The 16,516-nt window shown below is 36.2% G+C and overlaps 1 protein-coding gene across 7 annotated transcripts in view; it reads left to right on the forward strand.

Moving 5' to 3' along the window:
* The window catches only part of SCLT1 (sodium channel and clathrin linker 1), a 193,638-nt gene that overhangs the window by 24,942 nt on the left and 152,180 nt on the right, over positions 1–16,516 (forward strand). For all 7 annotated transcript variants that reach the window (XR_006386785.1, XM_044268234.1, XM_044268233.1 and 4 more), the window contains exon 5: positions 807–862. Coding sequence is in view for 6 of the 7 variants with exons in the window: in XM_044268234.1 (XP_044124169.1) it covers positions 807–862 (56 nt within the window). In the remaining variant the exon portion in view is untranslated. The remainder of the gene's footprint in view (positions 1–806; positions 863–16,516) is intronic.

The following is a 16,516-nucleotide window of genomic DNA, read 5'->3' on the forward strand; positions in this document are numbered from 1 at the left end:
TTTACATGGCCTCTTTCCTGCTCTCCCCTAGCCCATTTACTCTCATTGAGAGCTGACAACAATGCCTGTGTTCTAATATTTTTGCCTCTTTGCTTTTATACATATATCTCCCTACTTGAAATGCCTTTTCTTTCCTGTTGAGATTTTACAATCCCTTCATCTCCTCAGAGAAAATTAATCATACCAAACTCATTCTCTTTACAGTTTATATTTTATTCTCATTTTTATATGAATTAGTGATTTTTTTCTCCATTTTTCCTATTAAAGTATATGTTGGTGCTGATACAGGTTTACCAACGTTGTATGGTGTGGAGAGTTTAGACAGTTAATAAAGGTGGCAAATAGACTGAGCAAATTACTGCTAAAGATCTCTAGTTTCTTTTTCACCGTTAACATTTTACTTTTTCAAATACAAGCTGTTATCTGGGCTTCAACTAAAATAAAGTAGATTAAGAATACATTCAGGGTGTGGGGATCATCTGGTATTTGTTATAGTGACATACTGAGGAATATCTCTCATCTGTTTTTTATAAACATCTACAAATCATAGGACTGCATTTGTGAGTATTTCTCAGTGTGTCATATAAATATTTTCTTTATATTTCAAAATGAGTGTTTTATTATATATTCTTTATGTATTATTCTGTGTATCATTAAAATATCCAAATTTACTAGTGCTTATTAGAAGTGAAGAATGATTGTTTCTTATCAGTAGCCTAGTGCCATAGAATCTGACTGCTTGGTTAGGAATGGATTACATAATAGAGACCCATCTACAAAATATATTCAATATTTTAATCTTTCAGAAACATATGGGTGAGATGAAACTACAGCTTGAAAATGTCATCAAGGAAAACGAAAGGTAAATCAATTTAACTGTTGATTCTTTTATTGTTATCCTAGGTAACTTTTATTGTTCTTATTTGCTATTTTATTCATATAGTACACTGGTTGTGAATGCAGACTCTGGAGCCTGATTTCCTGTCTTACCCCTGGGTCCATTACTTACGAGCTATGCAACCTTACTTGGACAGTTACTTAACCTCTTTGTGCTTTAGTTTTCTCATCTATGAATTAGAAATAATTATTTCATAGTGCTGACTATAGGGGAAAATAGGGTATATAATAAACACTTTATAAGTATTAGCAATCATTAATAGTATAGTTATTTTAGTCACGTATGTTATGAAACATACTGATAAAAACTGTCAACCCATCATCCAGTTAAGAGCTAAAAGAGTTTAACAGTACTGGTATACCTACCCATGTTTTCCTTCCCTATTCATTCCTCTCCTGACCTCTGCTAGATATTAGCACTTTCTTGAATTTTGTGTTTATCATTCCCTTGCTTTTTAAATTTTTTAATAAGTGTGTGTATTCCTAACAATAAATTATTCAGTTTTGTATTTTTTAAACTATATAAAAGTGATAATCATTTAGTCTTCTGGGACATTTTTTTTTCTACTCAGTATCATACACAAACAAGCACAAGAGTTTCAAGGGATAATCTTGCTGGGTCATAGATTATGTAAATATTCAGTTTTATATACAATATAACACCAACTTAATTTGCAAAGTGGTTGTACCAATTTACATTCCCACCTGTGATATTTATGAGTTCTTACTGATCTACATGTTTTTATCAGCACTTAGTCTTACTAGGTTTTTAAATTTTTGTTATTTTAAGTCTTGAAAGGTTTTTCATTGTGTTACAATTTAACATTTCTCTGAATCTAACATTTCCCTATAATACTAATATGGTTGACCATTTTTCATATGTGTATTTACCCATGAGATTTTCTTTTCTTATTAAATGCTTGTTCATTTTTTTCCCATTTTCTATTTACCTTTCCCTTATTAAATTATCAAAGTACTTTATATACTCTGTATTCTCAATATTTGTTAGTGTGCCAATCTGTGTCAATGTAAAAATACTACTATAAACGATAATCATTGTAGAAATTTCAGAGAGGAAGGAATTTAGTCACTTACCTGTAAGTGCTACTAGGTCCCTGGTTTTAGGATCATAACTTAGGGATTGTGATCTGGGGGTTGGATATTTATGTTGCTGCCACCATGTCTGTTGCTACTCCTACATTATCATTTCCATAAAGCTGGAGCCTTGCCATTGGAAAGTGAGGCACAGGGTTTTGACTATAAGAGACCCTCATGTCTATCCAGTTTTGCTTGCTATCTGTCATACCAGTAGAGGAATATTCTCAGCTCACTTCTATTTTCCATATCCCCCACAAGTGCTTCTCACTGGTAAAGCTTTAATCCTACCCACAACTCCAGCTTCAAGAACCTCCGAGAAACAGAGTTTTAGACTTTCTGCCACTGTGCTAGAGGCTGAAAGATGAAAAGGGATGGGAATGAATAATGTTGCTGCAGTACCATACAAGAGGTGTTTCCTGTCTCTGTTCCCAGGTTATGATAGGTTTCATGAAAAGAATTTTCTATTTTGTTTTTAATCTTAAAAGATAGTTGAATCCAGCTTTCTTCTTATGGTGGTTATTCTTTGTCTCTCTAACAAATCCCCTCTCAACCGGTGATCATAAAAATCTGTTTTTTGCTTAAAATGTTTAAAGTTTTATTTTATCCCAAGTTTCTTAACTTTAACTTTTAAAGATTATACAGCTGGGCTGAAATCTGATACATCTTTTGTTGTTGACTTGTATAACTAGACCGAAAAGTAAAGAGATAATTTTTTTTTTTTTTTAGTTCTAAATTCATTTAAAACACAGACTCTTTTAAAGCTGGCATTCTTTTGTATGTATTTTGGTATGTCACATAGCAGTTTCCTTTGTTGTTGTTTAATATAATGCATGTTGTTCTTTAGAATAATCTAGAACTCCCATGGAATTCGTATGTCTGGTTTTGACTATTTTGTCGTCATCTCCCTTCAATTTTAAAAAAATATGTTTCACTATTTCTCCTTTTCTCTAATTTCTGAAAGCTTCATATATTTAAGCTACTAATGTTGGCTGAAGTGTAAATAAATCCTTTAATTGGGTTTTCAATTTTTCTTATTTGTTTTTCCCCCAGGGAAAAGCTTTTCTAACTAACTTTTTATGATTTACTATTCTTTCTCAAAAAAGTTATTAAATAAACTATGCTATTCCTATTAAAGAACATTGCTAAGATTTCTGAATCACCAATGTATGTAGATTAAGCTAGTATTTTAATGGAATGGGAATAGAAAAGGTACTATAAGGTCAAGATAATCATTGTATTTCCTGTATTTGATTCCACATACTTATTTCCTTTCATGTCTGGTTCTTTTTAAGCCAGTCTTTTAAAAATTTGCCTTCACCTATTTAATAGTAATGTGGTCATGTCTCATGAATGTATTTATTCCTAGTACAATAGGAAAGTGGGAACAAATGGATTCTGAGCTTATTATAAAGGCACTTTTGGTAACTGGAAAATTTCTCGGTTTTAAAGTGAATTCATCTTATTATGTTTTTAGGGCAACATCCTACCTTTAATTATGTGTTGCTTTAAGAACTGCAAAATGAAGAGTTTATCATTTTTAAGGAGAGTATCTTAAATGTGTGTACATAATCAGTTCTGAATAATGGAAGCTAGCAGTGACATGGATTATGTAGTAGTATGCAATTCTACACTGTTGGGTTTAGAAACGTTTTAATATTTACATTTTTATATGGGTGGATATAATGTAAGAATTCACTACAGATAGGAAATAATGAAGTCATTTTAAATCAGGCTAAGGAAGAGGTGAAAAAATACTTTCCTTCCTCCCATTTTTAAATTTGTTCTTTGAAATCCAGCTTCTGTTGAGAACATATATTTTGTTTTGTCCTTTTTTTTTCTGTAATACCATCTTTTATCCTCAAAACTTATCAGAGGAAATATATTGAATGCAGGATTATATGTATAGCACTTTCTGGCACTAAATACTAATTTTTTATTGTTTATTAAAGTATTATTCAGGCTATTCATTTGTTGTCTCTATATGAGCCATTTTTAATTCTTTCATTCAGCTCTGATTTTGTTCCAGTGTCCATGTGTTTGGGAGAGAAGAGCTGCTTCCACAATTTTAGATGATAAGTCTTTTATTTAAACTAGTTTGAATTTATTTTTGCCAGGGATTGGTCTAGGAATGAACACAGAACCCTACTTTCAGCCAGTGAAGTATAAGAGAAAGTTGTTGTAGAGCTTCTGGTAAAGAATCTTCTCCCTGATTTAAAAAAAAAAAAAAGTGGCTGGCAAGAAGAAAGTGTTACCTCCTTCCAGCTTGTCATTTTAGAAAGTGGTTTATGAAGTTGGTAAAACCATTTTGTATCCATGGGGATAGATATCAACATTGAAAGAAGGGAATTATTGAACTGCTGAAACAAATCTAGAACCACTTATCCTTCTGATTTAATATTAGAATAGGTAATAAAATATTCACTCAGTCATTCATTTATAAGTATTTATTGAGTACTAAGTAAGTACCAGGCACTATTCAAGTGAATACATCAATGATACAGTGATAAAACAGACAAAAATGACCAAACATCCTTGGGGTGCCTGGGTGGCTCAGTCGGTCAAGCATCAGACTCTTTATTTTGGCTCAGGTAATGATCTCAGGATCCTGGGATCGAGCCATTGTTGGTCTCCCTCCTCAGTGGGGAGTCTGCTTGTCTCTCTCTCCCTCTGCCCTTCCCCCCACTAGTTTGTGCATTCACTCTCGCATGCTCTCAAATAAATAAATAAATCTTTTTAAAAAATGATTGTCTTTACTTTTTGTTAGGCATTTTGTTACTTACAGCCAAAATATACTAACTGATAGACTTAATTGTATCTGTCAAAGATTCATAAACTACAGCCTCTGGATCAGATTTGGCCTGCTATCTCTTTTTGTAAATAAAGGTTTATTGACTCACAGTGACAGTCATTCATTGATATATTGTCTATAGTAAACACTGCTGTTCTTGAGTTACTTGAGGTCTGTGAGGAAGAACATCCCCAAAAGTCTGCCAAAATCCTAAGCTTTATAAAGTGTTAAATTTCTGTTTCAAATCTCATATAAAACCAGAGCTACCCTGATTTCTCTATGTCTCTGTTTATAACCCAGTTTACTGTTCTTTTATTATGTGCATATACATACTCTCTTACCATGGTTCCCTTTGATTAGTAGTCTCTCATCACGTCAGCCTTCTTATTTGGCTTTCTCAAACCTAGCAAACCAGTGTTCCCCTGAAGACCTTACCTAATACTTTTGCCTAGAATACTCTTCTCTAGAAGACTAGTAGGACTGTCTACCCTTTTTTCAGCCCTTTTTCAGGAAAGCATTCCCAGACTACATTATCTAGCTGTTTCCACCCTCTTCTTTTTTCTATAACACAATTTTATTTTATTTATGGCACCTATTACTACTTGAAATTACTTTTTTGCCTTTTTGATTATTTTTTTGTCTTATCTACCAGAATGTGTTCTTCATACGAGCAAGGCCCTTATTTATTCTTTCTTACTGCTGTATACCTAACACCATTGAATAGTGCTTTATCTTTTATGCAAAAACCATATAATTCACTTTTTATAATTTCTAGTTTGAGTTTCTTTGAAGGATAAAACTTAGAGATCCTTTTGATCTCCTTTTATCTGTGATTTTATAATTTTTCTGACTTTTTATAAATATTTTACTTACCTCTAATTCAACAGTAGTTACTTAACGACTCATCTTTATTGAGCATTTTGTTTTCAGCTTAGGTTTCATGGGGAAAAAAAAACTCTTTTATAATTTAATTTTACCACCTTGGGTCATATTTAATTAAAGTAATAATAACAGGTTCTTGCAGCTATGATGTAGATTGACTGTTCCAACCTGTTTTTAGTATGCCTTCCTGTATTACAGAGGCTGGAAAACTAAAAACTAGCTCAGGATATGAGTTAGGTTCTGCTAATGATAAGTACTTGTAGGAGACCTAAATTAGGAGGTAAGTAGGAGGGAAAGCAGTATCTGAGGATCTAATTTTGTGGCTGAGATCTAACAAGTGTACTGTAGCACTAGAGCTGATAATTCTGGGCAGCTGCTTCTATTGAAGCTAAAGTAAGTTGTTCCTACAGGCAATAACTCTCAGACAGTAACATCCTAATCCCAGGATCTCAGATGAAAAGGTGTGAACCTGAAACCAGCAGTTGGTGTAGTTGCTTCCTGATTATCTGGCTTCCTAATTATGGCCCACATATAAGTGGGCCATAGTTAGATTTTAGCAAATCAGTTTAGCTAAACCAGTAAGATTGACTTTTTCTAGAAACTGCACTAGAAAATAGAGATCAACTCATCAGTGGTGACAGCAGGAAAAATGAACACTACTAGTTAATAATAATAAAGATAGGGACACCTGGGTGGCTCAGCCAGTTAAACATCTGCCTTCGGCTTAGGTCATGATCTCAGGGCCCTGGGATTGAGTAACCCACCCAGCTCCTTGCTTGGCTGAGAGCCTGCTTCTCACTCTGCCTGCTTCTCCCTCTGCCTGTAACTCCCCCTGCTCCCTCGTGCGCGTGCTCTCTGTCCCACACACAAATAAATAAATATCTTATAAAAATAATAAGGATAACACTGTCTACCTCCACAAAGCTTTATATGATTTTTCTTCTTACTCTCAAGCCATCCAAAATGATGGAACTTTCTTCTTTTTATTTTCTCAAGGCTCTTACATTTTTTTAAGAAAAGATTTTATTAATTTGACAGAGATGGAGGGAGCAGCAGAGAGGGAGCAGAAGAGAAAGAAGGAGAAGCAGGCTCTCTCTGAACAGGGACTCAGTCCCAGGATCCTAACATCATGAACTGAGCTGAAGAGAGACACTTAACCGAGCCACCCAGGTGGCCCTAAGCGCTTACATTTTGACTTAATTATTATATATTTGAATAAGTACAACTAGAACCAGAAAGTCTTACCATCTTGTATGTAATACCTCTTCAAGTATTTATTGAACATGATTCAATTACTGATGTCTAAACTTCAAGATTTATTAATGATATCTTTAAAAAAGCTTTGGAATAGATTAATTATCTTTGCAGTAATTAAATGGTTTTATTTTCTCAATTATACTGCTAATATTTTTAGAGAATTAGATGAAATAAATTTAATCAGTATTTGCAAATATATTATTACAATTATGTTTCGGAGGAAACAAGGGCAAAAATGTATAAGAAAAATAAGCATAAAGATTAGAGGATAGGAAGAACTAATTAGCAAGTTTGAGTATAATATTTTCTGTTTTTATGCACTCATATCAACCAAGAAGAATACACTTGTTTTTAAAGGACCATGAAACATTTATAAACATAGACATGGATTGCAAACCTTGCCCACTGTTATACACACATATGAATTTAAAGCAATATGAGTCATATAAATAGTAAAATATCACATATATATGTATATATATATAGTCATATATATAGTAAAATTTTAGAAATAGCAAAAAACAATAGTGCCTGGTTGGCTCAGTCAGTTAAGTGTCTGCCTTAGGCTCAGGTCATGGTCTTGGGGTCCTGGGATTGAGCCCTGCTGCAGGCTCACTGCTCAGTGAGGAGTCTGCTTCTCCCTTTCCCTCTGCCCCTCATCCTTACCCCATTATGTGTGCTTGTGCTCCATCTCAAATAAATAAAATCTTAAAACAAAACAAACAGGCACAGATAATTTAACTACATTTTCAACTAACTCCTGAGATGAAAAGGAATTAAAAACTGAAATTAAAAACTTCTTAGAATAAACAACATATCAAACTAGTGAGATGTAGCCAGACTAGTACTTAGAACATAAATCAATTAAAAAATAAAATTGAAAATAAGTGAAGTAGGGAGTTTTGTTTACAATCATAAAAAGACTAGGTAATCAGACTCCTGAGAAAAACTAGAAATTCTAGACAAAAACTAGAAAATTGGGACCAAAATTTGACAACAAATCTATTTAAATGAATTGGACTCAGTGGAGAATTATAGGGCAAGACCAGGAAAAAAATGAAATCCAGGGATATGAGCCTGCTTTTTAGAGATGCCTTCCCCTAGGTAAATCTCCCTATCCTGGAGGAGGTGAAGAGAGGTTGAAAAACTAAGCTTGAAACAAATTTATAGGGCTAAAGAGATTAAATTTGAAAGTCAGGGGCCATTAGATTTGAGGGTGAGTGGCTCAGGAAGTTTCCAGGCATTGGGTTGGGATACCCTAGAAGAGTGACCCCCAAAATATACTAGTCCTAAAAAGATCTAAAACTCTGATGTTGATATAAGGTGATCAGAAATTGATAATGCACCTAGCCACCTGTGGGGAAAAAAAGAAGACTGTTTTAGAGGAAGATAACATCATTGCTAGACTTCACAATATCTCCATATATTTTTACATGTAATATCAGGCTCATATTTTAATGACAGCACAGTTTTTTAAAATGATAAGAAATAATAGAAATAGAATATTAGAAATAATGGAAAAAAATCCACCGGAATGGTCTTTAAAATAACTCTGCTTAATATGTTCAATGAAAAAAGACAACTTTGAGAATATTGATAAGAGAAAAGGGAATGCTAAAAAAAAAAAACACACCAAACCGAAATTCTGAAACTGAAAAAAAAAAAAAATGAAATAAGATATAACTGAAGAGAGAATTAATGGAATCCAGCCCAAGTCTGAAGAAATATTCTAAATGAATATCAGAGAGACGAGAGGATTAAAAAATACAGGAAGTAATATAAGAGACATAAGAGAAATAGTGCAAAGGGCTAAAATTCATATAACTTGAGTCCCAGAAAGAGAGGGCAGTAAGACATTGATCCACAAATTAAAGAAACACCATGTATCATAAGCAGGATGGTACAAAAAACTATAGATACATTATTGTAAGATCAAATACGTAAAGACAATTTTTTAAAATGTTCAAAGCAGAAAAATTATCTTCGAAGAAACAGCAGTAAGCCATAAATGAACTTCTCAACAGAAATGATGGAAATCGGGAGACAGTGGAATATCTTCAAAGCTGAAAGAAAAACTATTAACTTAAAATTATGTATCTAATGAAACATTTTCTAGAAGTCAAATAAGTACATTTTCAGATGGAAAGTGGAGAAAATTATCATTAGCAAAATTAAAATCTTAGGATATTCTATAAAAAGAAAGGAAAGGGTAACTCTGGAAGTCTAATAAAGATAACTATTCTGCAACGATAATAATGTTTCTAAAATATCTGTAGAGAATTAAAATACAAGGCAGCAATATCATAAATTTGGGAAAAGGGTAAATAGAGTTAAAATATTCTGAGCTTCCAGCATTACTCAAAAAAAAAATAGAATATTAATTTAGTTTTGCTAATTCTATAAGCATGTTACAATCTCTAGGACAGACACTGAAAGTAAAGAATCCTATAACTGCCAGGCTAATAGAGTAGAAAAATAGAATAATAAAAACATGTAGAACAATAGGAACTCTCACTCATTGCTGGTGGAAAAGCAAAATGTACAGTCACCCAGGAAGACAGTTTGGTGGTCTCTTAAAAAATGAAACTTATTCTTATCATAATAATCCAGCAATCATACTCCTTGATATTTACCTAAAGGAGTTGAAAACTTATGTCTATACAAAAACCTGCAAATGAATGTTTATGGCAGCTTTATTCACAGTTGCCAAAACTTGGGAACAACCAAGATGTCCTTCAATAGGTGAACAGATAAACTGTGGTACATTCAAACTATGGAATATTATTCAGCAATAAAAGAGAAATGAACTGTCATTTTAGCCAGGAGAAGATATGAAGGAGCCCTAAATAGATAACACTTAGTGAAAGAAGCCAATCTGAGAAGGTTACAGATTGTATGATTCCAAACTGCGTGCCATTCTGAAAAAGGCAAAACAATGGAGAAAAGGAGCACCTGGGTCGTGCAGTTGGTTGGGCGTCCAGCTCTTGATTTCTGCTCAGATCATGATCTCAGGATTGTGAGATCAAACACTAAAGTCTGCTTGCACACACTCTCTCAAATAAAGAATCTTTAAAAAAAATAACCTGTGGAGACAATAAAATGATCAGTGTTTGCAAGGGGTTGGGGGAGGGGGTGGGAGTAGAGTGGATGAAAAGGCAGAGCACATAGGATTTTTAGGACAGTGAAATTATTCTGTAAGACACTAGTAATGGATACATGTCATTATAGGATGTACAACACTAAGAGTGAATCTTAATGTAAACTATAGACTTTGGGTAATTGTGTCAATGTAGGTTTATCGGTTACAACAAAATGTACTACTATGGTGGGGGAGGTCATGCTGGAGGGGCCAAAGGTTATACTGGGGAATCTCTGAGAAAGACAACTATCATATGATCTCCCTGATATGAGGGAGTGGTGATGCAACATGGGGGCTTAAGTGGGTAGGAGAAGAATCCAATTCTGCTCACTTTTGCTGTGAACTTAAAACTACTCAAAAATTCTTATTTTTTTTTAAAAAGAGTCACCTAAAATGAACACATTTTAAAAAAATCAAAAGAAAGCATATAAGTAGAGAAAATCATAATAGGCAGACATAGAAATAAATACTAAGGTAGTATATATGTCCAAATATATCAGTAATTAAATTTCAATGTATTACATGCTACAAGTAGAAAAGGTATATCAGCTACATCAGAAGAATGAAACTGGACCATTCCCTTATACCATACACAAAGATAACTCAAAATGGATAAAAGACTTCAGTGTTAGACAGGAATGCATCAAATTCCTAGAGGAGAACATAGGCAGTTACCTCTTGGAAATCGGCCACCATAACTTCTTTCAAGACACATTTCCAGAGGCAAGTGAAACAAAAGCAAAAATGAACTTTTGAGACCTCATCAAGATAAAAAGCTTCCACACAGCAAAGGAAACCATCAGTAAAACTAAAAGGCAGCCCAGAGAATAGAGGAAGATATTTGCAATAACATTACAGATAAAGGACTAATATTCAAGATCTGTGAAGAACTTCTCACACTCAACACTCAAAAAACTAATAACCCAGTTAGAAAGTGGGAAGAAGACATGAACAGACACTTCTCAAAAACACATACAAATGGCTAACAGACATGAAAAAATGCTCTACATCACTAGCCATCAGGGAAATACAAATCAAAACCACAATGAGATACCACCTAAAAACAATTAGAATGGTAAAAATCAACAAAACAGGCAACAACAAACATTGATGAGGGTGTGGAGAAAGGGGAACCCTCTTACACTGTTGGTGGGAATGCAAGTTGGTACAGCTACTCTAAAAACCAGTATGGAGGATCCTCAAGATGTTAAGAATAGAGCTACCTTATGACCCAGCAATTGCACTACTGGGTATTTATCCCAAAGATAGAGATGTAGTGAAAAGAAGGGGCACATGCACCTTAATGTTCATAGCAGCAATAGTCAAACTGTGGAAGAAGCTGAGATGCCTTTCAACAGATAAATGGATAAAGAAGATGTGGTACTTATATACAATGAAGTATTATTCAGCCATCAAAAACAATGAATACCCACCATTTGCATCTATGTGGATGGAACTGGAAGGGATTATGTTAAGAAAGTAAGTCAAGCAGAGAAAGACAATTATCATATGGCTTCAGCATAACCAATAGCATGGAGGACCATAGGAGAAGGGAGGGAAATCCAAAAGGGGATAAATTAAAGAGGGAGATGAACCATGAGAGAAGATGGGCTCCGAGAAACAATCTGTGGATTCCAGAAGGGAAAGGGGACAGGGGAGGGGTTAATAAGGTGATGGGTATTGAGGAGGGCACGTGCTGTCATGAGCACTTGGTGTTACTCTTAACTGATGAATTGTTGAACACTACGTCAAAAACTAATTATGTACTCTACAGTGACTGACTGAGCATAATAAAAAAAAGTGATGTATCAGTGGAGATTAAAAAAAAAACCAATTATGATATACTTATCAGAGAGATTCCTAAAATGTAAAATAGAATGGATGCAGATGAAAGGATGGAAATAGATCCATCATGCAAGTACTACCAAAAGAAAGCTGATAATATTGGACACAGTAGACTTTAATGAAGAACAGATTATTAGACGTAAAAAGAGATATTTCATAATGATAAAAGATTCAGTTTTCCCAAAAGATATGACAGTTTTAAATTTATAAGCACTCAGTAACAAAGGCTCAGATGGAAAATTTTCAATTTTTCTGTTCTTCTAGAATCAAAAAATTCAATTATAGCACTGAGTGGCAAGACAGACCAATTAAATTTTTTTAAGCACTTAAAAATGTCAATAACGAAAGGTTATTTTTATTTAGTTTTTATTTATTTATTTGAGAGAGAGTGAAAGAGTGCACGAGAGGGGGTAAGGTCGGAGGGAGAAGCAGACTCTCCACTGAGCAGGGAGCCGGATGTGGGACTTGATCCTGGGACTCCAGGATTAAGACCTGAGCCGAAGGCAGTTGATTAACAAACCAAGCCACCCAGGTGCCCCACAAAAGGTTATTTTTAAATATGCTTTACTATTTTTTAAATATTTACCTTTCCCAACAGAAAATGTTTAGTAAGAGAAAAACGACCAAAATATAAATATAACAAGATTTTTTTAAAAAAGATTTATTTGTCAGAGAGAAAGCACAAGCAGAGGGAGAAGCAGGCAGAAGGAGAAGCAGAGTTCTGCTGAGCAAGGAGCCCAGTGCAGTACTTGATCCCAGCACCCTGGGATCATGACCTCAGCCAAAAGCTTAACCTACTGAGCCATCCAGGCATCCCTATAACAAGAATTTTTAAAAAGGCACCCCAGGGATGCCTGGATGGCTCAGTTGGTTAAGCAATTTTATTTTAAATGGATGGATGCAGTTTCTTTCCCTTTGGTTCAGGTTATGATCCCAGGGTCCTGTTCCTTGCTCAGCAGGGAGCCTGCTGCTCTCTCTCCCTCTGCCTGCTGCTCCTTCTGTTTGTGCTCTCTCCCTCTTTCTCTGTCAAATAAATAAATAAAATTTTTAAAAAATTAAAATAAAAAGGCACCCCAAACCCCAAAGAAAAACTGTGATAGTAGGAAATACAAACGGATCGCTCTCAGTAATTGAAAAAACAAGCAAAAGACAACAACAACAACAACAGAAGGGTATGTGATATTTGAACAATGAAGTTAACAAATCTGTAAGGGACATATATTGAATACTAATACCCAACACCTTCAGAATACATATTCATTCAAAGTACACATACAACATTTCCACAATTAACCAGTTTGAAAAAGTAACTCAGGGATTTTTAAAGTATCAGAATTACTCTGCTTATGTTCTTTGATGACAGTGAAAGCTATACTGGAATTCAATTTTTTTTCCCAATTTATTTATTTTCAGAAAAACAGTATTCATTATTTTTTCACCACACCCAGTGCTCCATGCAAGCTGTGCCCTCTATAATACCCACCACCTGGTACCCCAACCTCCCACCCCCCCGCCACTTCAAACCCCTCAGATTGTTTTTCAGAGTCCATAGTCTCTCATGGTTCACCTCCCCTTCCAATTTACCCAAAAGCACATACCCTCCCCAATGCCCATAACCCTACCCCTCTTCTCCCAACCCCCCCTCCCCTCAGCAACCCACAGTTTGTTTCATGAGATTAAGAGTCACTTATGGTTTGTCTCCCTCCCTATCCCATCTTGTTTCATGGATTCTTCTCTTACCCACTTAAGCCCCCATGTTGCATCACCACTTCCTCATATCAGGGAGATCATATGATAGTTGTCTTTCTCCGCTTGACTTATTTCGCTAAGCATGATACGCTTTAGTTCCATCCATGTTGTCGCAAATGGCAAGATTTCGTTTCTTTTGATGGCTGCATAGTATTCCATTGTGTATATATACCACATCTTCTTTATCCATTCATCTGTTGATGGACATCTAGGTTCTTTCCATAGTTTGGCTATTGTGGACATTGCTGCTATAAACATTCGGGTGCACGTGCCCCTTTGGATCACTACGTTTGTATCTTTAGAGTAAATTCCCAGTAGTGCAATTGCTGGGTGTAGGGCAGTTCTATTTTGGAATTCAAATTTTTTAAAGATAACTAGAAATCCCCAACTTTAGTTAAGCAACTTCTCAATATTACATATAGGTCAAAGGATTGACAATGAAAAATTAGAGCATGTTTTTAACTGGTCAATAATGAAAATAAAGCAATAAAACTTATAGGTTGTAGCTAAGGCCATTCTTAGAGGAGAATCCAAAGTCTTAACTGTATATATTAGAAAAAAAAGTCTTAAAATCAGTGATCTCTAAGAATTTGCAAAAGAGGTTAGAAAAAGAACAGTAAACTAACAGTAAACACACAAGGAATTATAAAATACCTAGGGAATCTGGGCACATTGGGTAAGAGCCAGCAGACGTTGAAAACTCCCAACATTGGACACCCAGCCCTAAGTACAAAATATACTAAAACAAAAATAAGCTATCTATAGGTAGTCCTTGCTAGTATGATAGAGCGGGACTTTAAAAATGATCATGCAAGGTGAAACTGTGGAAAGTGATCTTAATAATCAATGGAAGAAAATTGTGATTTTTCTGTGACCTTTAAAATTTTTTATAAAAATGCTAATAGCTGTCTTACTGTTGTTTATAGCTATACTGTTGATTATAAGGGATAGGCTTTGTTATTTTTTTTTACAAAGAAAACATTTTAATTCTCAATGTTTCTAATGTTTTTAGTGTAAGTGAATATTAACTTTACTGTTTTTTTCATTTCATTCATAATTACTCTAGGAGGTTTACCTGAGTTGACTTATGATGAAAATATCTGTATAATGGAAATAATGGAATATTATGCCATCATTAAAGTATTTATAGGGAAATATTTTATAATCTGGAAGAATGCATATGTTTCAATAATAAAGTTTAAAAGCCAGGTTATAAGATATTAGCAATATGGTATATCTGTCTATTTTTAATGGAGAGCAAAAATTCTGCTAGAAAATATATCACACCATTACAATGGTTTTTCTCTGAGACTTGGGATGTCTTTTTTAAAACTCTTACTATATTTTATATTATGAAGTATTTTTTAAGATACCAGAAATAGAGGGGGGGACAAGATGGCGGGGTACTAGGAAGAGGCGTCTTTTCAGCTGGTACCCCAAAGTGAGCTGATTACCTACCAAAGAACTCTGATCACCCATGAAATCAGCCTGAGATCAGAATTATACACGTCTGGATCTCTACAGGGGCAGAAGACGCCAGTGAGCAGGTAAAGCGGAATGGGAACAGCGGACTGATATCGGAAGATAAACAAAAGGGGGAGGGAGCCACCAGAGGCGACCGGTGCAAAAGTAATACCCCGATACGAGCGAGAGTGCCCTGCGTCTGGGGACCAGCATTAACTCGGAGACTGGTTGAAAGCACTCCAAAAGAGCAAAGGATCGCGGGGGCAAACTGTGGGAATCGGGGCGGCTAGGGACAGGGGCTTGAGTCCCCGGTCCCAGACGGCCTCCCCGGCGCGGAGGCAGAGAGAGTGCGGCGGAGAAACCGGCTCCTGGTCCCTAAGCCGCCAGCGTGCCCCAGAGCGCGGGGTTCCGGCTCCTGTGAGGGGATGGGAGCCGGTCTGCAGAACGCGCGCTAGCCCTACCACAAAGCTTGAGATGCGCGTGCACGTCGCTCCAGCTCTCCTGGGTTTCTAAGGCCCTGGGGCGCTTCTTGACCCGGGCCATTGTTTCAAAGTCTAAGCCTCGCGCCCGCGAAACTCTTCCCCGGACAGAGGCGCGCAAAAGCCCAGCCTGCGGCTTACGGACCAGCGCCCCGTTCTCAGTGCCCCAGACGCGCGCCCGACCCACAGCCGCCTCTGAAAAGAGGTGCGCGCAAGCCGGGCACTCCCAGCCCCGGCCAGCGGCAAAATCTCAGTGTGCGATCGCTGCTTGGAACCTCTCTGGCGGTCAGGAGCTCCCAGACAGCCGCCACTGCCTTGGCTTTGGGGACGAGCAAAAGATCCTGCGCCCCCAGGGTCTTTAACTTGGAACCTGCACTGCCAGCATCCAAGGGGGAATTTATTCAGCTTCTGCACCCAGACTGAGGCTTCTGAGAAGGAGATCAGGAAGTGTTCCAGGGTGCACCTTGACTGCACCAGAGTTGATACATCCAGCTACATCTGTTCAGTCTTCTCCCACCAAAATGACTAGGAGGAGGAATGCCCAACAGAAGAAAAATACAGAGGATGGACCTTCCGCAACAGAGCTAACGGCTATCAACATAGACAATATGTCGGAAAGAGAATTCAGGCTAACAATTATCCAGGCAATAGCTAGGTTGGAGAAAGCCATGGATGACCAAACAGAATTGATTAGAGCCGAACTGAAAGCGACCAGACAGGATGTTCACAATGTTAGGGCGGAGCTTAAAGCTACCAGGGAGGAGGTCCACAATGCTCTCAATGAGTTCCAATCCAATCTAAACTCTCTCAAAGCTAGGGTAACTGAGACAGAAGATAGAATTAGTGATCTGGAAGACAAACAGATAGAGAGAAAGGATCAGGAGGAAGCCTGGAACAAACAGCTTAGATCCCACGAAA

This window comes from Neovison vison, chromosome 11, assembly GCF_020171115.1.
Source record: "Neovison vison isolate M4711 chromosome 11, ASM_NN_V1, whole genome shotgun sequence".
NCBI lineage: Eukaryota > Metazoa > Chordata > Mammalia > Carnivora > Mustelidae > Neogale > Neogale vison.